The sequence below is a fragment of the Eptatretus burgeri genome, chromosome 1, assembly GCF_056783735.1.
Source record: "Eptatretus burgeri isolate ZD-2024b chromosome 1, Ebu_testis_v1, whole genome shotgun sequence".
NCBI classification, from domain to species: Eukaryota; Metazoa; Chordata; class Myxini; order Myxiniformes; family Myxinidae; genus Eptatretus; species Eptatretus burgeri.
This window is the reverse complement of record NC_140961.1, coordinates 6,081,282-6,105,356: the sequence shown is the minus strand read 5'-3', so window position 1 is coordinate 6,105,356 and position 24,075 is coordinate 6,081,282. Positions and strand designations below refer to the sequence as shown.

At 42.2% G+C, this 24,075-nt stretch overlaps 1 protein-coding gene across 1 annotated transcript in view; it reads left to right on the top strand.

Moving 5' to 3' along the window:
* The window catches only part of ADGRA1 (adhesion G protein-coupled receptor A1), a 522,543-nt gene that overhangs the window by 285,579 nt on the left and 212,889 nt on the right, over positions 1-24,075 (top strand). The window contains exon 4 of the mRNA XM_085871264.1: positions 18,887-19,010. Within this exon, the coding sequence (XP_085727390.1) occupies positions 18,887-19,010 (124 nt within the window). The remainder of the gene's footprint in view (positions 1-18,886; positions 19,011-24,075) is intronic.

Below are 24,075 nucleotides of genomic sequence, written 5' to 3'. Positions count from 1 at the left end.
ACATTTGTCTCAAAGGGCTTTCGGAACTGGAAAAAGGCTACAGAAAAATTCAGACAACTCGAACGATCAAACACACATAGGCTTGCCTCTGAAAATCTGAAATGTCACAGAAGTCAACCTGGTGTCCATGTGCAGCTGAGCAGCATAATGCGAGAAGAGCAAAGATCTGCACGGTCAGTACTTCTGAAGATTATCACCTCACTGCAATATTTAGCCCGACAAGGTTTTGCAATTCGTGGGAAGGATGCCTCTGAAGGGAATTTCAAAATGCTCTTACAGTTGCGGGCCGAGGATGATGTAAACCTCAAGACGTGGCTGTCAAGGAAGACGACGTTCACAAGTGGAGAAATTCAGAACGAAATTCTACAGTTGATGAGTCATGCCATCCTCAGAAATATCTGCAGTGGAATGAAATGTCCACTCAGTTCGGACTCGTAACTGATGGAACACAAGATATTCAGGGTAATGAGCAGGAGTCGGTGTGTGTGCGCTATGTGACGGATTCCTTTGATGTTCAAGAAGATCTTATCATCCTCTACCAAATATCGTCAACAACAGGAGTATCACTTTGTAAGATGCTTCAGGATGTCCTAATTCAGTGTCAACTCCCTATTGAACACCTTAGAGCGCAGACTTACGATGGCGCAAGCAACATGTCTGGAAAGTACAAGGGCTGTCAAGCACAGCTAAAAAAACTCCAACCGCTGGCCAATTATGTTCACTGTGGAGCTCATGTCACCCAACTCATTACATCCAAAGCCCTACAAACTGCACCGTTCATAAGCGATGCCCTTGATTATGTCCAGGTACTTAGCAACATCTACAACAACTCTGGAAAATTCAAACATCTGTACTTGAATATCCACGCTGATGATGCTGACACTCCTTGCCCTACACGCCTGAGGCCAATTTGCCCGACGTGTTGGTTAACTCATTCTCCTGCCGTGAAATCGATATTGGATAACTCTGAAGCGGTACTGGATGCCCTTCAACAAGCAAGTGATGACTTTGGTACGAACACGGCATCACGAGCCAACGGTATTCGAAGCTGTCTTTCATCAGGAAAGTGTGTTCTCAGTCTTTTTGCATCATTGCCCGTTCTCCAATCCCTTGAATACCTCAATAAGGCACTTCAGGGTTCACAAGTTACCGTCTCTGGTATGCTTACTGCTGCAAAGGTAACTACACAGAATCTCCAATCTCTCCGTACCGGCCAGACGTTTAAGGAGGTTTTCAAAGCAGCACAACAGAAGCTCCAGCAGTGCCAACTAGATCCAGTGACCCTCCCTCGTAAGCGCAAGCTTCCGAAGAGACTTGATGGAGGCACGCAGGAATACACTGCCAATTCTGCAGAGGAGGTACACAGAGTTGAATTTTTCAGTCATCGACAGCGCATCCGAGAACTTGAACATGTACTTCACATCAACCGACCTCATGGCGTATAGGGACTTGGGTGAAATGCTCCTGTCTGGGTCATTCAAACCACAAATAGTCCGCAAATATCCCGAACTGTCGGATTTCCTAGAGCAAGAACTTGGCTTCTTTCGTAACCAGTTCAGTGGTTCATCTGTTGAGGATTACCATAAGATATTTGTTGACATGGTGCCGGAAATCCGTCGAATGTTCCCACAGGTAAAACGTTTGCTTAGGCTTCTATTGGTTTCCCCAGCAAGTTCATGCGAAGCTGAACGGTCATTCAGCGCACTCAGACGTATGAAGACTTGGTTACGTTCCACAATGACCCAACAACGCCTCGACCATCTCATGATCTGTCATGTTCACCGAGATCGTCTGACTGCACTTGACCCCCAAGACATTGCTACAAAGTCTTTAACAGGATCGGCAGACAAGAGGGTTCATATTTTTGGCAAGTTTTAAGGTAAGTTGACCATACTCGTGTAATATCAATTTGTATGTCAGTCTAGTTTTCAGTTTATGTTTAGTGAATCAGTTCAAGGGTTGTGAGAAGGAGGCTTGATAAACAATTATATATATATATATATATATATATATATATATATATATATATATATATATATATATATATATATATATATATATATATTTGATGACACTTGAAACTTTGAAATGTGTATGATTAATGTTTAATTAATTTCGCTCCGTCTGCTTACATTTGATAAAAAGATGGTCGATAGATGGTCAGATTAATTTAAGGGATTTGTGTGATCAGAAGGCAGCATGTCAACGAGCGTATAAAATCAAAAATTTGCATGGGAAGACTTGCTGTGTCCACGCCGGCACGAAGTGGGCTTCGTGGTCTGGACATGCAATGTCTCCCCCACTTTTCAAGAGCAATCGACGCCCATACACACACACACACGCACACACACACGCACACGCACACGCACACGCACACACACACACACATCTCGTTTTTTCATTTTCTGAACCAGACTGAACAGTTCACGTTTTGTATCCATCCCACTGAAAGGCCAGATTTGCATCCAGACCTGAACCAAAATCGAATCAGCTTGTTCTGTCACCTGCCCAACTCATCCACCAGGTTTCGTTCGAATCTGTCCAACACTTTTTGAGATATCGTGCTATATATTCATTTTGGCCCCATCTCTCAATGATGAAGAATCACACGTATATTACTGTGTCTAGAATCAGATCGTCACCACGATATAATAAATTCATCCTCGACAGATATCCAACTTTTCCACAAAGTTTCGTCCGAATTCCATCCAGAACTTTTTGAGATATCTTGCTCACAGACAAACAAACAGACAGACAAGCAAAAAAGGGTGAAAATATAACCCCAATCCACCTTTCGGTGGCAGAGGTAATGAACAGGTAAGAATAGAGCTCATATTGTTCGAGCCTCTGATATCATGTTGTTGTTTTGATATCTTTTTTTGGTTTACCTTTTATCACGTTTTTCTCAGCACGATGTAAATTTATAATTTCTGTTTACCTATGTATTTTCATGGCATTGTGAGCCGTTAGCTGCCTGTCCCTCTGCTCCGGAATGCAGGAGAAGGGATTTGCATGATTTGCATGCATGAAGCAAAACATGCCGACTGCTTATAATTAAGAACACCGCACTGGACTGGAAAACATGGGGATGGGAATACTGTACTGCAAATGGTGGAGACCTGTAATACCATCCCCCAGCTGGAGGCGGCGCAATATGATACACATTCACATAGAGAGTTTGCATCTCCTCCCTCATCCCCCAAGACCACCGGCAAAGATAAAAACATCCCTATACACTAATTGGGGTCATGCTGATCCTACGTAACAAGTCTGGAGGTATTTGGCCCAGAACTGTAGGAGGAGTAGCGCGACAGACAAACACACAAACACACAGACAGACAGCAACCAGTCTGTGAATTATAGGAATAACTTACAATTTTTTAAAAACTCCTTTTCATCAAGTTTGGTTTGAGTGCAATGCCGACACAGATGGACTTTGCATCTTGAGATGCTTTCTCATTTCCATTGCAATCCATTGTCACACCATTCATGTGGAACATCGATGATTCAGGAGTGCATGCCTGGAGATGCAATGTCACACAGGCCAAGTTTGTCTTTCATGTGTTTAAACGTCCTCTCTCTCTCTCTCTCTCTCTCTCTCTCTCTCTCTCTCTCTCTCTCTCTCTCTCTCTCTCTCTCTCTCTCTCTCTCTCTCTCTCTCTCTCTCTCTCTCTCTCTCTCTCTATCTCTCTCTCTCTCTCTCTCTCTCTCTCTCTCTCTCTCTCTCTCTCTCTCTCTCTCTCTCTCTCTCTCTCTCTCTCTCTCTGTCTCTGTCTCTGTCTCTGTCTCTGTCTCTGTCTCTGTCTCTGTCTCTGTCTCTGTCTCTGTCTCTGTCTCTCTCTCTCTCTCTCTCTCTCTCTCTCTCTGTGTCCCTCTGTCTCTCTCTCTCTCTCTCTGTCTCTGTCTGTGTCTCTGTCTCTGTCTCTGTCTCTGTCTCTGTCTCTGTCTCTGTCTCTGTCTCTGTCTCTGTCTCTGTCTCTGTCTCTGTCTCTGTCTCTGTCTCTGTCTCTGTCTCTGTCTCTGTCTCTGTCTCTGTCTCTGTCTCTCTCTGTGTCTCTGTCTCTGTCTCTGTCTCTCTCTGTCTGTGTCTCTCTCTCTCTGTCTGTGTCTCTGTCTGTGTCTCTGTCTCTGTCTCTCTGTCTCTCTCTGTCTGTCTCTCTCTGTCTCTCTGTCTCTCTCTGTCTCTCTCTCTGTCTCTCTCTCTGTCTCTCTCTGTCTCTCTCTCTGTCTCTCTCTCTGTCTCTCTCTCTGTCTCTCTCTCTATCTCTCTCTCTCTCTCTCTCTCTGTCTCTGTCTCTGTCTCTGTCTCTGTCTCTCTCTGTCTGTGTCTCTGTCTCTGTCTCTGTCTCTGTCTCTCTCTGTCTGTGTCTCTCTCTCTCTGTCTGTCTCTCTCTGTCTCTCTGTCTCTCTGTCTCTGTCTTTCTCTCTCTCTCTGTCTCTCTCTCTGTCTCTCTCTCTCTCTCTCTCTCTCTCTCTCTCTCTCTCTCTCTCTCTCTCTCTGTCTCTCTGTGTCCTACTACTTTGCATAGCTGTCGTTCGCTTGGTATGCACGTGCAATCGCAGAGTGCTTTTGCTCAGTCTCTGGAGGTACGTGTGGAACCTGTGTTGCCTTTCATTTCTCTCTTCTTATTGTCTAAATGTTTTGGTTTTCGTTTCTCTTTACCCCTTTTCTCCTTGTTTTGTCTGAGAGAGAGAGAGAGAGAGAGAGAGAGAGAGAGAGAGAGAGAGAGAGAGAGAGAGAGAGAGAGAGAGAGAGAGAGAGAGAGAGAGAGAGAGAGAGAGAGAGAGACGGAGAGAGAGACGGAGAGAGAGACGGAGAGAGAGACGGAGAGAGAGACGGAGAGAGAGACGGAGAGAGAGACGGAGAGAGAGACGGAGAGACGGAGAGAGACGGAGACGAAGACGAAAAAAGCGAGAGAGAAAAGCGAGAGAGAAAAGCGAGAAAGCTCGGTGGTGTTCGGGTGTATTTCAGAACCCCTCCGGGTTTTGAGGTCTGGTTTCCATCTGACGTGTTTTGCTAGTTTTAGTCGACGCTTTTGGATGCCTTAACGATTCTTGGACCTCGTCCATATTATGATTATTATTATTATTTTCCTCCATTTGCCAGCGTTGCTTGTGGTAGGTTTCTTTTGTTGATTTAAACTCTTTTCTTCTGTTAAAATTACTCTTTGGCTATGGCAAACGTTCGTTTGAATCATAGTATGTACGAGTCACTTACTCGTAAAAATGGCCTTGTGTGTGATCCTCCGAGGGAGGTGAAGATTGAGGACGTGTTACCGGCAATCGGAAAGATGGTTGGTTTCCATAATATCCGCGCAGCCTCTCGAATGAACAAGGTTTTTGTGTTCGTTTCTGAGGTGCGCATGGTAACCTCCGTTGTGGAGCAATGCCTTGCCATGCACCCCGACCTGTTTCTCCTTGTTTCACCGCTAGACACACCTGCGGTTTAGGTGAACGTGTCTAACGCTCCGCCTTTCATCCGGAATGATGATTTGTGTGCTCAATTGAGTAAGTTCGGTACGATCGTATCAAAGATCACAATGGTGCCGATACACTCAGGAAGAGGAGAATTTAAACACATGATGACTTTTAAAAGGGTACTGTACATGATGTTGCAAGAAAATGAGCAAAAGTTAAACATAGTTTTACATGCAAAAATTAATGGACATGTGCATAGAATGTATGTCATGGTGTGCAATCGTTGTGGAGCGTACGGTCATGTGAAGAACTCCTGTCTCGGTTTGATAAGATCATGAGAAAATCAAGGACAGGAGATTGTAGATTCCCCCTCCCCACATCATGGGGTGGGTGAAAGGGGAGAATCCTCCCCACCACATATTGGTGAGCAGCAAACAGTAGGTAGGCCCCTCCTCTCTACCTTGTAATGTACCAGAAGTGGTTGGTCCTTCGACCTCCGCTGCACAGGACTGTACTGATGACGACATGGAGGGCTTCGTGACGGTGTCTCATAAAAAAGGGCAAAAACGTTCGTGTCCTGTCGTCAATGAGACAAAGACAACACAAAGTAAGATACTCATCGTGTCAGATGTACCGAGCTTGCGGGATGCATCTCTTATAGAGAATCCCTATTCGGGACTGGAAATTGAACCAGAACCGATTATAACTATGACATTCATTTGCACCACTCGCTGAATTGCCTGAGTTGTCCGAGTGTGATGTAGACATTGAGAATACTCGTGCCTCTCAGGAGGATACAAGTGGGGATTCTGATATTTATGGTGTCTGCAGTGAAAAAAAAGGAATCTGTCACTGAGGTGTGCGCAAAGGTGTGTGTTTGTGATGACAAGGCAGATAAGCCGGAAAGCCCCTCAGAGGAATTCTGCAGTCCTACCCTTGTGGAACAAAATGGAAGGGATGGTAAGAAAGAGGCTGCATGTGATAGTGGGCAGCTAAATTGGAATGGAAAGATCGATGGTTCAAATTCTATGGAGATTTGTGCCTGAGGAATAAGTTTGGATCAGGAAGAGAATGACAGAGAAGATGAGGTTGACTTTGATGTGACCTCTTCTACCGTGTCAGTTAGTGGGTGTTGTGCCCAAGAGGATGACGGAGACACCATGGTAACAGAAGACGAAATTGTTAAATTTTTAAATGAAACCTTCAGGAAAAGGCATGTGAGAATTCGGGATTTTTTCCCGAATATCCATGCCTTTTTAAAAACTGCAAAAAATATGATTAATGAACCTCAGCAAGGTAGGATTTCAGAACCTCAATTCCAGCGGTTGAGGAAGTGTGCCACTAAGGCCTGAAAGGAACTCCAAGAGCAATAATAGTAGTAGGTTCTAAAAATAAATAAATGGAGGTCGCATCCCTCAACATAAATGGAGGCCGCAGCTGTGTGTGTCGCCTCAAGGTGTTGCAGATGTTTAAGAAAGAAAAAAAATTGATATTCTATTGTTACAAGAGACACACACCAACCAATCTTGTGAGGACGAGTGTCGCAGGGTTTTTAAAGGTTGCCTTTTTTTTCTCCAGTGCCTTTGAGGATGCTAAGGTTGGTGTGGCAATTATTGTGCACCCTAGAGTCCAACCCTCGGAGATTTCTTGTAGGGTGGTCTGTAAAGGATTCTTAATTGCTGTCAAATTGATAAGCAGCAATCAAAAAATTTGTATTACACTGAACAACAAATTTCAAAATTTTTTTTTTACTGGAGATGTGTAAAGTGATTAAGACTAATTTGGGTACGCTGATTTCAAAAATCATAACCGTTTTGCTGTATCACGTCAGGATTTTCAGGAACAGAAATATTCCCATTGCCTAGAAGTCAGGATTTCAATGAAATTTACATATGTCTTTAACATGTCTATTTCGTACAATTGTTGTTAACTTGTGTTATATTTCTTTCTTTCAGATAAAGATGAGTAGGCGTTCCTGTACCAATCATCCTGACAACTTCTGTTATGTCTGTGGTCGGTATACCAAAAAAGATCAACAGCGAAGTATATCTACAGCAGTGAAAATGAAGGCCGCCTACTTTCACTACTTCGGGTGTAAGGTGGGGGACCAAGAACAGAGCTGGGCACCACACATCTGCTGCACAAGCTGTCACACAACCTTGACTCAGTGGTTGGTGGGCAAGCGCACGAGCATGCCATTTGCGGTGCCCATGATATGGCGTGAGCCACAGAATCATCATGATGATTGTTATTTCTGCTGCACAAGCATCGCCGGCTTCAACAAGAAGAATAAAGGTCACATCAAGTACGCTGACTGCGTCTCTGCTCATAAACCTGCGCCTCATGATGACGAGAACCCCGTTCCAACACCTCCAGCTGATCAGAACATAGCTGTAAGCAGTGGTGAAGAGGATGGTGATGATGAACCTTTTGAACCCGACACTCAAGAATCACACCTTCTGAACCAGGGAGACTTAAATGATCTTGTAAGAGATCTCTCGCTGTCAAAGGCGAAGGCAGAGCTGCTTGGATCAAGGCTGCAGCAGTGGAATCTACTTGAACCTAACACCAAGATATCCTTGTTCAGAGCACGTCACAGAGACATAGCTGAGTTCTTTGAGATGGAAGACACGATGACATTCTGCAGTGACATCAACGGTCTGTTGAAAGAACTTGGGTGTGATCACGATCCTGCAGACTGGCGCCTCTTCATCGACTCGGGGAAGAACAGCTTGAAGGCTGTTTTGCTCCACAATGGCAACGAGAAACCATCAGTCCCACTGGCTCACGCGTTCGGCATGACAGAGACCTATGAGACTATGCGGCAGCTGCTTGATTCCATCAAGTACAATGACTTCAACTGGCACATCTGCGGAGACTTGAAAGTGGTGGCGCTGTTGTTAGGGCTGCAGTCAGGCTACACGAAATACATGTGCTTCCTTTGTCTCTGGGATAGCAGAGACGACAAGAATCACTGGACGAAGAAAGATTGGGAAGAGCGAAAAGAGCATGTACCTGGTCGACACAACGTGAAGCATGTCGCCCTTGTCGACCCAGCCAAGGTTTTCCTTCCACCACTCCACATAAAGCTCGGCTTGATGAAAAGTTTTGTACGGGCAATGGATCTGAATGGGCGTGGGTTTTTATACCTCAAGGAAAAGTTTGGCAACACCTTGTCGGAGGCCAAGATCAAGGCTGGTGTCTTTGTTGGACCGCAAATCCGACAGATTATGAAGGACGAAACTTTTCCGACAACTCTAAACCCCAAAGAGCTGGCAGCGTGGAGGAGCTTCAAAGCTGTGACAGACAACTTCTTGGGGAACGAGCGCGCTGACAACTATGAAGAAATAGTGCAGCAGCTGCTGGAGTCCTTCAGGAAACTTGGCTCCAGGATGTCCCTGAAAATCCATTTCCTACACCAGCACCTGAACTTCTTCCCTGACAACTTGGGAGCAGTCTCGGATGAGCACGGCGAGCGATTCCACCAAGAGATTTCACTCATGGAGACGCGCTACCACAACCCGAACATGATGGGCGGGACAACCCGAACATGATGGGCGATTTCTGCTGGTTCCTGCATCGTGAAACTGACACAGAGCAGCACAAACGCAAAGCCAAATGCCTAAAGCATTTTTAATTACATTCTAGTGGAGTTTTTCTGTAATTTCTATAATTTTGAAGCATTCATGATGAAATAAATGAATAAATGAATTTTTGTAAATTTCATTGAAATCCTGACTTCTAGGCAATGGGAATATTTCTGTTACTGAAAATCCTGACGTGATACAGCAAAACGGTTATGATTTTTGAAATCAGCGTACCCAAATTAGTCTAAATCACTTTACACATCTCCAGTATGCCTGGTGTTGGCTTAATGGTTAAGGCAGTGGGCTTGGGATCCTAGGGTCCTGAGTTCAAATCCCGCTCAGCTGTTGAATGAACACCAGGTGGGGTTGACTCTGCCTGTCATCCTTCCGAGGTCGGCAAAATGAGTGCCAGCATGCTGGTATACTGTGTCGGAGTGGCGACCCGTCCAGGATTGTTCCCAATAGCCAAGGAGACTGCTTCGGCGGCACCAACGCTCTGCACAGAGTATGGTCCTAATGGATGGATGGATCTCCAGTAAAAAATTTTTGTTGTTCAGTGTTATTGATGTGTATTGCCCCAGCGACAGCGCTGAAAGGATTCTATTCCTTCCAAAGTTAGCAGGTTTTCTAAACACTGTTGACTTGACAACTCTAATTTGTATGGGGGGAGGTTATAACTGCACACTCAACCCCCGACTGGACAGGAATACTCCTGAGCCCCATCCACCCAGTGCAATGGTTTTGGCAAAATTTGTACAAAAATTAAAATTTCGGGATGTTTGGCATCTGCAAAATCCCAACACCCATCAATATACATGTGTATGCTGTTCAAAGAACCAGATAACCATGGGCCGACTGGACAGATTCTATGTAAACCACGCGATATGGTGAATCTGGTTCAGAGAACAAGCATAAATCCATCTGGCTTTTCTGATCATCATATGATTGCAATGGAATGTAAGTTACCCTTTCATTGTTGCAACAGTGCATACTGGACTTTCAATGTTAAATTATTACAAGATGTACAGTTTGAAAATGCCTTCAGACTGGTATGGAAGACGTTAGAACAACAAAAGTATTCCTTTCCTAATACCCGACAGTGGTGGGACTGTACAAAATCCCAAATTCGGATTTTCTGTCAACAATCTTGCTCACATACCACGAATAATGCATCTGGGTTGATAAGTGCTCTCAAAGAAGATTTACTGAAATATGAGCAAGAAGCTGGGAGCATCCAGTAGAAGTGATCACCATCAGCAGTTGGTGGAAAAAAGACCTTACTGGCTGAACTATTCAAGGAGCGTGTGGCTGGAGCAATGGTTCATCTTCGGATGAGCAGAATTCAACTGGAGACTCCAAATAAGGAATTCTTCAACCTTGAGAAGGCCGTCAAGACCTCTCGGCAGATTCACAGTTTACACTCTCCTAACGGTGTTTTGACTTTCCAGAGTGACATTAAACACTCAATGTAGGATTTCTACTCAAATCTGTTTACACCGAGAACTGTGCAGAAAACGATTATAAATGAGGTGATTGAACTTCTTCCATACCTTTCTCAAGAACAGCAACAGCAACTCGAATGTGATATTTCGTTTGAGGAGCTCACTGCAGAATCAAAACTGCTTGAGGACGGCAAAGCCCCCGGGCTTGACGGACTTCCTGCTGAATTCTACAAAGTTTTTTTGGAACATTTTGGGTCCTGCTCTAATGGAGACCCTGCTTGAAAGCTTAGATCAGGGTGAATTGCCCCTTAGCTGCAGGAGAGCGGTTTTGTGTCTCCTCCCAAAGAAAGGTGAATTGCAGCAGATTACAAACTGGTGGCCTGTTTCATTGCTAAACACTGATTACAAGATTGTATCAAAAGTGCTTGCAATGCGTCTTAAAAAATGTCATCTCTCTCCTGATTGGAAAAGAACAAACGTATTGCATACCTGATCGATCCATTTATGACTATTTTTTTTTAGTTCGAGACTTAATTGCTATCGGTCAAACTGTGCCTCAGAGGTTTGGGTTGTTACTCCTGGATCAGGAAAAAGCCTTTGACAGTGTGGATCATTCTTTCTTATTTGCGGTCCTTAATAGAGCAGGTTTTGGGGATCAATTCAAATCTTGCATAAAACTTTTGTACAGAAATGCATCATGCCTGCTAAAAGTAAATAATAGTTTGTGTCATCCCTTTCCTTTTCAGCGTGGTATCCGTCAGGGTTGTCCACTGTCAGTCATGTTGTACACACTTTCTGTTGAACCTCTACTGGCTATCCTTCGCACCTCACTGTCTGGGTTATCCTTGTCAAACTGTCTGACCATTTTTATCTCTGCTTATGCAGATGACCTGTGTGTTGTGGTCAAAAACCCAATATATGTCAGTGAGCTATCCCGTTGTCTTGCCAAATTTGAACTTACCTCATCAGTAAGAGTAAATTGGAACAAGAGTGCAGCTCTTTTGCTATACCCATATACACTCCCCTCATCACACTCCTCATGTGCACCTCTCCCAACTCTTCCAGGAGGAGTGTTATGGAAAACAGATAGGTTTAAATACCTAGGAATCCATTTGGGAACTACGAGCTATATCCAAAGGAATTGGGATGGTTTCCTCGACAACATTAAGCGGAAACTATCAAGGTTTAAAGGAATGCTCCAGCTCTTGTCACTTAAGGTGCGGGTAACGATCATAAATAACCTGATACTTCCAACCGTATGGCACAAGGCCATCGCACTCCATCCTCCTCAAGCTGTGATCACAAGCATTCAGAAGAGTCTGATTGATTTTTTTTCTGGGAAGGCCACCACTGGCTCAAGCCAGATGTATTGTGCAGGCCACGAATGTCTGGTGGCCAAAACTTGGTGCACATCCCGAGTCGAATAATGGCTTTTCGACTCATGGCAATAAAATGTCTAAATATGGTGAAGTACTATCCTGGCGTCCTCTCATCAATACCTTGCTTCAGCAAATAGGTGGTTTGGATTATGACCGGGATCTCTTCCTTGTAGACCGAAAGCAGGTTGAAAGAGCTCGGCTCTCTGTGTTTCATCAATCTCTTCTGAATGCTTGGCAAGCTCTTGGAGTGCAGCAGCCAGTGATCTCCTATGATGCCTGGAAATTTGTGCATGAGCCACTATTCCAAAATGTATTATTTGCTGGAATATCTACCAGCTGATCCTTCATAAAGTACTTTCCAAATAGTGGAATAAATAAAGTGCGAGATCTTATGGAGCCTTCCTTGAAGCAATGGTTGCCTGTTGGCTCAATTTCTAAAAAAAATTGGATTGCATTCAATGGGAGTAGTGGGTGAGGTCATGAGGATAGTACCCCAGACGTTTTTGCATTTAAATATTGAGTGGAATGGGGTAAGTGAAGAAGTTTATTTTTGCCAAAATTTTCCTGAACTTTCAATCACTTCCCAAAAACACCATGACGTGTTCTCTTCAAACAGTGACGAGTCTGGTGTGTTCCACGTCATGGGGAAAAAAACATTATATGGGATTTGTCGAGAAGTGTGTTTACCGGGCTGTACGGCACCGTTAAGAAACCATTGGAAAGAAACTTTACGTGCAGGAGCTTTCTTTATTCTCAATTGGAAGATCTCCGACTGTTGGTCGCACGGGAGACTTAAATTGGAGACTGGTCCATCAAGCCCTGGACACACAGGTTTTCTGACAGAAGTTTAACCCCTCTGTGTCTAATTCATGCCCCTTCTGTATGAGTATCGAAAATCTGAATCACGTGTTTATTGAATGCAAGAGGTTGTCACCTCTGTTTCTCTACCTGAGTCGCACTTTTTGTAAATTTAAAATTGTTTTTTCCTCTGTGGTTTTTGGGCTCGCTTTCAACAATGGGAACAAATCTGTGGTTTTGCTTTTGAATTTTTTACATGGAATTGCTAAGCTTGCAATTTTTAATACCAGAAAAGCCAGATTGGTGAATAACAAAAATAAAAATGCACTTTTTGTTTCAAAGGCATGGTGTCTGCTTGTATAAAATTAGAACATGCATATCATGTAAACATGGGTAGTCTTCCTGTGTTTGAAGACTTATTGTGCAATGGTGGTGTCTTGCGAAAATGTATTGAGAATGAAGTTCACATTTCTTGTGAAGTTATGACAATATTATTGATATTTGAACTTTCATTGTTTATCTGACCCAGCTTGAGGACCTGTACTTAAGAAATGCCACTTGATACTCATGTTTTGATGATTTTATAAACTTTAGGAAAATGGTGCCTCAATAATTTTTCTTTGTTTAAATTTGCCTTGCTAAATGCTTTATACTTTTATAATAAAAGGACATAAAAGTCCAAAAGTCTCTCTCTCTCTCTCTCTCTCTCTCTCTCTCTCTCTCTCTCTCTCTCTCTCTCTCTCTCTCTCTCTCTCTCTCTCTCTCTCTGTCTCTGTCTCTGTCTCTGTCTCTGTCTCTGTCTCTGTCTCTGTCTCTGTCTCTGTCTCTGTCTCTGTCTCTGTCTCTGTCTCTGTCTCTCTGTCTCTCTGTCTCTCTCTGTCTCTCTGTCTCTCTGTCTCTCTGTCTCTCTGTCTCTCTGTCTCTCTCTCTCTCATTCGCTCTGTCTCTGTCGCTGTCTCTTTTGGCTGTACAAGCACAACTCTCACCTTAGCATCCCAATACCCTGTACAATAAACCGACAACACCACCAGGGTAATTCTGTATGTCGGTAAATTGAATGCAGAATCCCTAGAGAGATAACAGCAACCTGCAGCTGCTGGTGCCATAATGATCCTTCCCATGATTTTCCTGCTCTCAAAGAAATTCCGCTGTATATCGCTGAGCTAGTCAATGGTTAAGGGAAACCCATTGCCATTGTTGTAACCTCTTGAGATTGTCTTTGAAATGGCTCTCAGAGGTTATATTCAGTGTTATTACCTCTTATCTACGCTGTTCTTTTTTTTGGGGGGGGGGGGTGGGAAGAGGTGTAACCAGGTATCATGTACTCTCAATCTGAACACATTTTGAATGATAAATGTCAGCAGTTTAGTGTTGTTGTTAACACGACAGATTTATCGTTCGAAGAGTGTGTCATCCACAACACTTTCGCTGTATTTAATCTCCTATTTTGGTGAATATCTTCCGCAATTGCGCTCTTAATTCAAAAGCGCAATCAAATGTTGCCCGTGATCCATTTGCATTATCCAATCAAGGGGGTGCAAAGCTTCTGTCTCGATGATGAATGGTAATTGAACTTGTGAATGCAAATGGAAGTGAATTTCGAAAATGCTTTTCTAACCTTACCTTTGCTGCATAAAGGTTGCATTGCAGAAACTTCATCGAAGCTTGGCTAGGCTGAGCGGTTCTGTGAACTCGTACCCTTTTAGCATTCCCACATTAAACCCGAGCTCAGCTGTGAGCAGTGGAGGTTGAATCCTCGTATACTGCAAGTATTTGTCAGTTGTTACCCTCACCGAAGGAGAGGGTATTGTGCTTGGGTCCGTTTGTCTCTGTCTGTTTGTTACTTGGCGAAAAAAAACAATTTTTGCTGAGTATGTTGGTCTGTAGTGTTTGTCTGTCTGTTTGTCTGTTTGTCACATGGTTTTTGGCCACAGTTTTCAAGCAATCGTTTTGAATTTTTTTTTTTCATGTGTGTAGGTGACCGGCCAAGGACGGCAATGCTAAATTTTGGTGAAGATCCGAATCCAGATCCGGATTCTAGAATTTTTCAGGTGATTGTTCACCATTGTGAGATGGGACCAAAAACTATGTGTATCATGTTATCTCTAAAAATTGTGGACGACTCGTGACAAAACGAGGTGGAAGAGTTGGTTAGGTGACAAGAACCAGCCGATTTGATTTTGGTTCAGGTCCAGAATCAGATCAGACCTATCAGTGTCATGCGAAATGTAAACTATTCAGCCTGGTGGAGCTATGTTCTCTACGGAGTGCCATTCTGTTTCGCCAAGTTGTCACAATGAGTGATTTTTTTCATTTGTTTGTTTGTTTGTCCGCACAGAACTTTAGTGTTTTTCTCCGCAAATGCTTGTCGGATTGAGACGAAATTTTCACCATTAGTGCGATTACTCGTGCAGAATGTTGCATTGATAATTATGACGTCACAGGTCACGTGGTCTGGCAGCCATATTGGAAAAACAGAAAAACTTTGGACCTCTGTATCTCTGAAATTGTAATTAAGGAAAAAATTGAAACTTGGCACATAGCAAGCACTCATGTGGAATAAGTGTGATTTTTCCTTGACATCATAGGTGCCTTCACTATGACGTCATCATAACATATGTACAATGCTGCATCTGATCAGTATGAAACATTTTTGACAGTCATCTCAGGATAAAATGGTCCACAGAAAAAATTGGAAGACATCATCGGTCACGTGATTTGGCAGCTCTATTGTTTTATAAAAATTTTTTATATATATATATATATATATATATATATATATATATATATATATATATATATATATATATATACATACATATATATATATATATATATATATATATATTAGTAAACTCTCATCTTGTATATATGTATATGTATGTATGTTCCTGAAATACAGCCAAAACAGTACAGGATAGCACAAAAATTTTAGTGCCACCTTTCTCACCATTCTCCTGCCGTGTGCAGTATCAAGTTTCATTAAAATCGGGCAACGAAAACAAATTATTAAAGAATCATTTTCCGAATTCAGGTCAAGTACTCTTTGGGAGAATTTGATCAATGCAAACAACCTCAGCGGTATAGTTCGCTGGAGCTATCTTTTTTTTTTTCCTTGAAATGATTTATTTAAAAATCTCAAACACTTCGTACAGACAAAGAACGATTTATTTTTAAGCATAAAATAAACATCGCCATTTTGACCTAATACTTCCGTGTTTCATTAATAAATAAAATTGTGTTTAGAAGATTACGCACAATAATTTCTTTGACTTTCTTCCTCCAAGTCCTCCATTTGATTTGTGCACAAACTCCATTATGGAATATAGATATATATATATATATATATATATATATATATATATATATATATATATATATATGTATATATATTTATATATGTATTTTTTTTGTATATACTGCACATATTTACCAAAATGTGTGGAGTGTTACCATTGGTTAAACATCAAACGGAACCACCTATCTGGATTCGGGTGTCGGACTTTCACCGACACAGCCAGGAGGTACGGTTTGAATTCAAACGACGATTGTGCTCAGCATTGGTGAGATCTTGTATTTATGTTGTGCTGTCCTGATGAGGGTAAACAAGCCCGAATTCAGGATGGCATGGCATGGCATGGCATGGCATGTCATGTCATGTCATGTCATGTCATGTCATGTCATTGAAGTTATAGGGACTCACTCCTATGAAGGGGTCCAATTGTTTAACCATGAATTCTGGCTCTTTGGAGTTCAGATTTGTGTGTCTGATTGACCATGTGGTTCAGCTTTTGAGCTGAGGTGCATGTGTATGCCAATGGGACAGCCTTGTTGGGCTGTGTGTTTTGGCAATGGGGTCAAGGTGCATGTCCCAAGCTGTTTAAATGTTTTTTTGTTTTTTTTTTACCTTTTCTATGTATGTGTCTGTATATATATATATATATATATATATATATATATATATATATATATACATATGTAAATGAACAGGCAAGCAGACATAATATGTACGTGTGGAAAAATTATGCACCCAGTCCAGGAATCAAACCCAGGTGTTCTGGTGAACCATCCCCGTGCTCTGCTATCTAGGTGACCAACAGGCTAAGCACATATAGAGATGCCACTCTCTTCCCCCCACTGCTTCCTCGACACTGACTGCCACCCATAAAAGCAGCGACCACCCTCTTGTGGACATACCCGGAGAGGTGTACAGCGGGCAAACAAGGTTGTTGCAGCCTTTATCTTATGACACAGTCAGTCCATCTGGCAAGTTTGATTGAAATCATTAACTACCAAATACATCGGCGACAAACATGCAGACACAGACAGACATCAAATTGGAAATTTTTGTCTCAGGACAGGGACACCCAACTGTGCTGTTATTGTTTTGCATGGAACTTCCAAATGACTAACACCACCATTGCTTACACTCAACATCACCCCCCCCTCTGCTATTTCATTATTTCTGAAATATTAAAATCTGTCTACATTTTTTGAGACACCCGATGTATACATCCTGTATACAGTACAGTATACATAAACATATGAAGGGTGAGTGGCCAGCACCTGAGAGTTAAAGTTTTTTTTTCAGTTGGTACCATTACTGGAATACGTGAGCATGATTGTTTTGCTCAGCTGACAGCAAGATGGCTGCTGCAGCATTACATGATCCTAAGTGGTTGTGCTGCACGGAGCTCTGAGAACCAACTGCGTGATGAGAATGGCAAGAACCATTTGAAGTCCCCGATTGTACATTGACAGTAACTTTCCTGATTGTTGGCTGCATGTAACTGAACTACATTCAGAAAATTCAGCTGTGTGAAATAATGGTAGCTCCAAGAAAATCGTTTTTAATTGAAGAAGAATGAACAAATTCATCATCAAATCGATAGCGAGTTCATCAAAAAGCACATTTCGTTTGCTTCTTTAAACTACTTTATAGTTGGGTTTGCTGCCTGTTGTTGGCTTGGCGGTGAGGGTGGCTGGCTGAGGATCCTAGAGTCCTGAATTCAAGCTCTGCTGGCTGCTGAATTAATACCAGGTGGGGGTGACTCAGACTGTCATCCTTCCAAGGTGGGCAAAATGAGTGCCAGCTTGCTGGTATCCTGTGTCGGAGTGGAGACCCGTCCAGGATTCTACCCACTAACCAAGCAGACTGCTGAGGCAGCACCAATGCTCTGCACAGAGTATGGTGCCGATGGATGGATGGGGTTGACTCAGCCTGTCATCCTTGGAGTGTGGCGAAATGAGTACCATTGTACTGATATAGGAGCACAGCATCAGCGGCACAGCCGTGCCCCAAGAAATGATAGCTACTTGGCGGTCAAGCTGCCATACGTAAGAACAGAACAGAACAGTTTGGTTTTCTTGCGTGGAATTGTCAGGTTTGTTTACATCTTTAGCACTAGGATGATGAGAATCAATATTAATGAGATAGTTGTGAGATAAAGCCGACAACTGGTTTGTAGGAAAAAACATAAATTGTGTTTGTGGGTTTTGGAAGGAATTTATCTTCACTGTTCGTAACTAAGACCTATATTCATTGGTTTCCCGCTTGAATGTGTGCGTTGAAGATCAAGGTGGCGGTTATTGAGATAGCACACAGAGTAGAACATAAAATGATTTTGAAACCTGTATTTAAAAAGAGCTCGGTCTCGGCGTACGTGCCTCCGTCAGTCCGTCTATCCAGTCGTGTGACTGTACATCCATTATTTACATACTATTGGTATGTACCTTTCGACCCTTTAGACAGCTGAGACGACTTAGACCTTTGAAGAACCACTAAGACCCTGATGACCCACAAGACGCAAGCCGATCCACGTTAGTTGCTCCTTAAAGTAAAACATCAAGCCGACTGAAATATGCGCTTCATTGGCTACATCGTCTGTGGATGAGGCTTGACTTATAAATACGAGTTCAGGTCAAAGTTGAATACTTGACAAGATCAGTCATAAACTTGAGTCCAGGTTGTATTCGAACCACCATGATGTAATCGATTATGTATGATTTGAAATGTCATTAATTCGAATCATATTTCCGAAAAAACAGATGTGACGACATCTTTAGTGTGACCATCTGAGTACATCGGAGATTTGGATTTCTCCAAATCTCTATACTACATCTAATCAGTCTACAGATATTAGGTCTGCCACAAGCCAGCAGATATGTTGCACTGTATATAATTGTGCATTCGCTTATCATGGCAAATGGTTTGCAAAAATGATTTTTTTATTATTGATCTTTGGCTATTTCTCACCACCAGCACCATCCTCATATCCAGAAAGGCGTGGCATCTTCTCCTAAATCTCTGCTTCAGCATCAGCCTCACGGCCGCCATCTTTGCAGCCGGCGTTGACCGCACGCAGCAGCAGGACCTGTGCCAAGCGGTGGGTTTTGTCACCTTGCTTTCCAGACCTCTTGTGTCTCCAGAAATCTGTGGAAGGCTTTATCATTGCATTTCAACCACAAACGTGTGCACAGTCATCGGTGGTCGATGGGTAGCCTACTTGAGAGCGTGATCAACCCTTGCCATGTGGTTTGGTTTGGGCTTTGTCCCGGCATTGACTTGCCACCGAAGCAATCGATGAACCCTTTGTGCACTTTTGATCGTGCTCGAGTTTGGCGTTCTCTAAGGTGGAATTTTTTTTGTGTGTTCACGGATTGGGATTCACGTGGATGGGCTGTAAAGTGCATCAAGTTTTTGAAGTTGATCCAAGTTGGTAAATTGAATGTTAATCTGACTCTCTCTCTTCAACTGCAGGGCTCTCTGTCTTTTTAAATATCTCCTAAAGTCACATCTCTTAAGTTCGCTTTTCGAACCTTACCTTTCTTAATTTTTCCTTTTTTGGAAAGTGTTTTGAAATTCCCCTTCAAATTAGAAGCGTGAGACAATAACCCGATTGATCGGTTTAAAAACAGATTTACTATGATCATGACAAGGTGACGAACCAAGTTATGATGAAGTGTGCTGATCGACGTCGATTATACTTACTCCACGATTAATCGAAGTTATTTTCCAGAAAAACATTCCCGTTTTGAACTTCCGACCCTCAACGGGTGTTCGTGTGTTACGTAAACCCGTCTGAAAACTTAACACCTGAAAAAGTCCAAATGATGATCGGATTCATTGTTAATGCATTCAAATATTAATTTTGTTTTTAATTAAGGAGACATTTGCACAGGGTATTGCTCTGGATCACCACACTAAATGTGAAGTGAGCTATGGTCACAAGGATTTTCATGAGTTGACACCAATAACCATTGTTGACAGTGTTGTTCTTTCCCTGAACAATTTGATCATCAGGACAACTTGGTTGATATGAAACTTGTTAGAAATGCCACTAAATTGATTCCCAAAAACAACATGAACGAAAGGACACCAACATACCAAAGGGGACTTGAACCTGTGTTTATCAATACTTAAGACTTTGGATGAAGAAGATTCATTTGGTTCTCTGTGGCACGACTTGCCAAATCCATCAATCCATCAGGACCATACTCAATGCAGAGCGTCGGTACTGCCTCAGCAGTCTCCGTGGTCATTGGGTGCGATGCTGGATGGGTCACCACTCCGACACAGGATACCAGGAAGCGGGCACTCATTTTTGCCGACCTCAGAAGGATGACAGGCAGAGTCAACCCCACCTGGTATTAATTCAACAGCCGAGCAGGATTTGAACTCAGGATCCAAGGATCCCAAGCCCACCACCCTAACCATTAATCCAATACCAGGCATGCTTGCCAAGTGCAACACAATTAAAGTGATATTGTTACGAAGGACGTTCAAAGAGTTAAAATAGGAAGAGTTACGAAGGATGTTCAAATACGAGACATATTCTCGTGTGGATCAAGACATTGCCAACATTATGTTTTTTTTTTAATCTCAATGTACAATTATATTTCATTCTTTCGTCTGCCACTTTAATGGTGCCCTGATGAATCCTAGCTTGTTGTGGAGTTGGCTGAGCGAGAGGTTTGGTGCAAGTGTTTCATGAACCGGCTGGCCAGGCCTGACATTCAACCAAAGGTGAGTTGGGTAGGAATTTGTAACTGGTTCAGGGTGCCAGAGATAAATCGCCTACTCTTCACAAAATACATTGTGAGACATCTTTAATGTACACCAAGGAATGCTGGCACAGGGGACCTGGCTGAACGTATGTGGTTTAATGTATGGTTAACACCCTAGGCACGTTGCACTTTGTGATGCAATGCCCCATACCTGTGAAACTCCAGAGAGTAGAAAGGTTGGACCAGAAATCAAAGCCAGGCAACACAGCTCAAAGAAAAGTGTGTGACTTTCGTACGATCCTCTTCGACAAGTATGTATATTTAACCTCTACCATCGAAGATCGGAGGTTACTGTTTTCACCCCCTTTCTGTTTGTTTGTTTGTTTGTTTGTTTGTGAACATTATTACGGAAAAACTCCTCGACGGATTTCGACGAAACTTTGTGGACACCAAGTTTAGTCCAAGGATCATGCCATTAGGTTTTGGACTTGGTCCAAAATCCAATATGGCCACTATGGCGGCCATTTTGAAAAAATATTTGATTTTTTTTTTGCATTTATACATGTTTTAAGTGATTTCCAACCCCCCCCCCCCCAAAAAAAAAAAAAATTGTTAGAGAAAAAAAAAAATTTTGCAACATTTTTTTCAACAAAATTTCGATTTTTTTGCATTTCTACATGTTATAAGTGATTTTCAACAAAAAAAAAAACATGCCAAAATTATAATTGTGGCTGATTTTGGAACTTCAGGTGGATATACCCACGTAAAATCAATTTCTGTCTCAAGGAATCTAGTTATGACGAATGAATTGAGTATGTAAAAGTTAAAAGTAAAAGGGAAAGTTGCAAACTATAACTCTGTGAGCACTGTTGACGTCAAATTGAATGAATAGGATATCAGGTTCACTTGAGTGACCCAGCAGTATTGGCGGCGGAGGTTTTGCACTCTACAGGGTGCTCCCCCTCCGGGACAACTGCCGGACCACACCCACATGTAGCTTAACTCGACCCACCGTGGCACCCAGACAAAATGATATGGCGCCATCTTGGTTTTATGGTAGGCCTCTGCTGATTATACCATGTTTATACCGTTATACCTCTGCTGATTATACCGTTATACCTCTGCTGATACCGTGTCCGGGTTTGTTGCGTCAGATTTCCATTGGCTTTGTTTTGGTTGAGTGTTAATCACGATGAGGGACCCTGAAAAATCCAATTGTATGTCAAACAAAAATTATTAGTAAGATTTAATCAAGTTTGTCAGCACGCACGGTACGTGCCTCCCTAAAAAAATAGCATTACATAGTTTTATACATATATACACATACTTTTGTGACTTCTCTTGGACTATTGTATCTCGGCTGGAACCCTTTAACGTCAAACCAAATAATGTATTCAAGAAGGTGCTGGGATGGAAGTTCACACTTTTTCCTGAATACAATGTGTTGCAGCATAGATTTTTATGGTGTGTTCATTTATGTACGTTTATATACGTTTATATATATATATATATATATATATATATATATATATATATATATATATATATATATATATATATATATATATATATATATATATATATATAATATATTGCTCTGGATCAATATGAAGTTTGATAATGACGTTGTTGTGCGATTGAGTTGGGTTCGAATTGCGTATGAACATCTGCCATTTTTAATTGGGTCCAAACCATGTAGATACAGTTGAGTTCCGTTTGTCCATAAATTAAAATGAATAAAATTTCATCGTTACCAGTTTCATTTCAAGAAATCTGACAAAACCAACGACATTCAACTGAATGTCATTCTTGTCTTCACTGTATACCCGTTTGGCTGAATTATACAAAAGGCTTTGTTCGTTTAGCAAATTACTGTTTAACTCTGTCCCTATGGCTGATTCGAATTATTATTTGTCCCATAACCACAGGCTGCCTTCACAGCAATGCTTTGTATTGGTGTAACGTTCATTATTTTTTTTTTTTTACCAGACTCGATGGCATAATGGTTGGAGTGTACGCTTTGAGTCTGGGAGGTCGGTGGGTCAAATTCTGCCGAGTCATAACAGAGAGTTTTTTTGAAAAAATGGCACCAACTGTTTCCTTGCTTGATTATCAGCATTTAACAAGGATAGAACACGGACAAACACCCATCGGTTGGCGACAATAGTGCAGGCACGATGTGCCTAATGGCCTCCTCTTATGTTGACTTTCCCTTGAAGAGGAACTCATTATTATATCCGTTCACCTCGGGTTGTTCTCCAGGAATTTAAACCATGGTGTCCCTAATTTGGTCAGCAGTCCAGCCATCCCTTTCTCCCTACCAAACCCTCCAACCCCTTCCCATTTTGTTGTAATGTTCATTGTATTTCAGCATGGTACACAGAAATACAGTTGTACCTCTACTGCAGCTGAATTTTACAATTTTACACTTTCGGATATAACACCAGTCTTGTCTATCATCCGCAGCATTACAGCATAATTGGATGCGTTGCCATTTGGCATAAAACCAAATGCTTAAGCTCAAAAGCTGAACTGCCAAATGCTCAAGGCTAAAATATGTCAGTTGTTGGCAAGGAATTAGCATCACGGATTCATCGCGGAGGAACCCTAAGTCCACCATTTGAATACGACTGTGAGTGACTCTGATGAGTTGATCCAGTTGTTCCACTATTAAACGGGTTCTGCTTTTAGTCTTAATGCGATTCCAGTATGTGAAGACACGCTTCGTACCTGAAAAAAACCAAAAAAAACACGATGTCGTATTTTCAACTGCAAATGAATTGAGAACGACGCCAGGCTAAGGTTCAGTCAATCATGATCGGTGCTTAGTCAGAAACCAATGTGCGTCCAATCCTTGGTACAAGGTCAAAACAAACGCTGCAATGCTGGCCTTGCGCCAACGTTGAGCCAATTAATGGGCGCTATCCGAGTCTGCAGAAAACCCATCAATACCGTTGGGCCCATCAATGTCTGCGACTGTCAACACAGTTAGTTTAATAGAATGTATTCAAACGTGAAAAACACCGAAAAAGAAATTTGTGAGTCCAAAAGACGGGACGATGGGTCTTTAGCTAGCACGATAATTCACCTGTGTCCACAAACTTTTGATCCGAGTGGGATGCTTGACTTGCACCTGTCACGTCCAAAAGCACTGAATCTTCATACTCAATTACTTTCCAATAAGTTTTCCTGGGAAGCAGACTTCTTTTTCAATTTGCACATTTTGTTCTCAAATTCACAGCCGCTCATATAATGTGGCCATTTTACGCCGATTGTAACACAAAGTCACAAACGTCTCACGTCTCTCTCCATAATTATTCACTCTATTTTTGAGTCCCATTAAATTTTGTATTCTTCGGTTGTTTATTGTTTTTGGTTTTCTTGTTGTGCAGATGATGCGGTTGTCTCTCCCATGGTTTGTCCACGTCCAGCCTGGTCCATTGT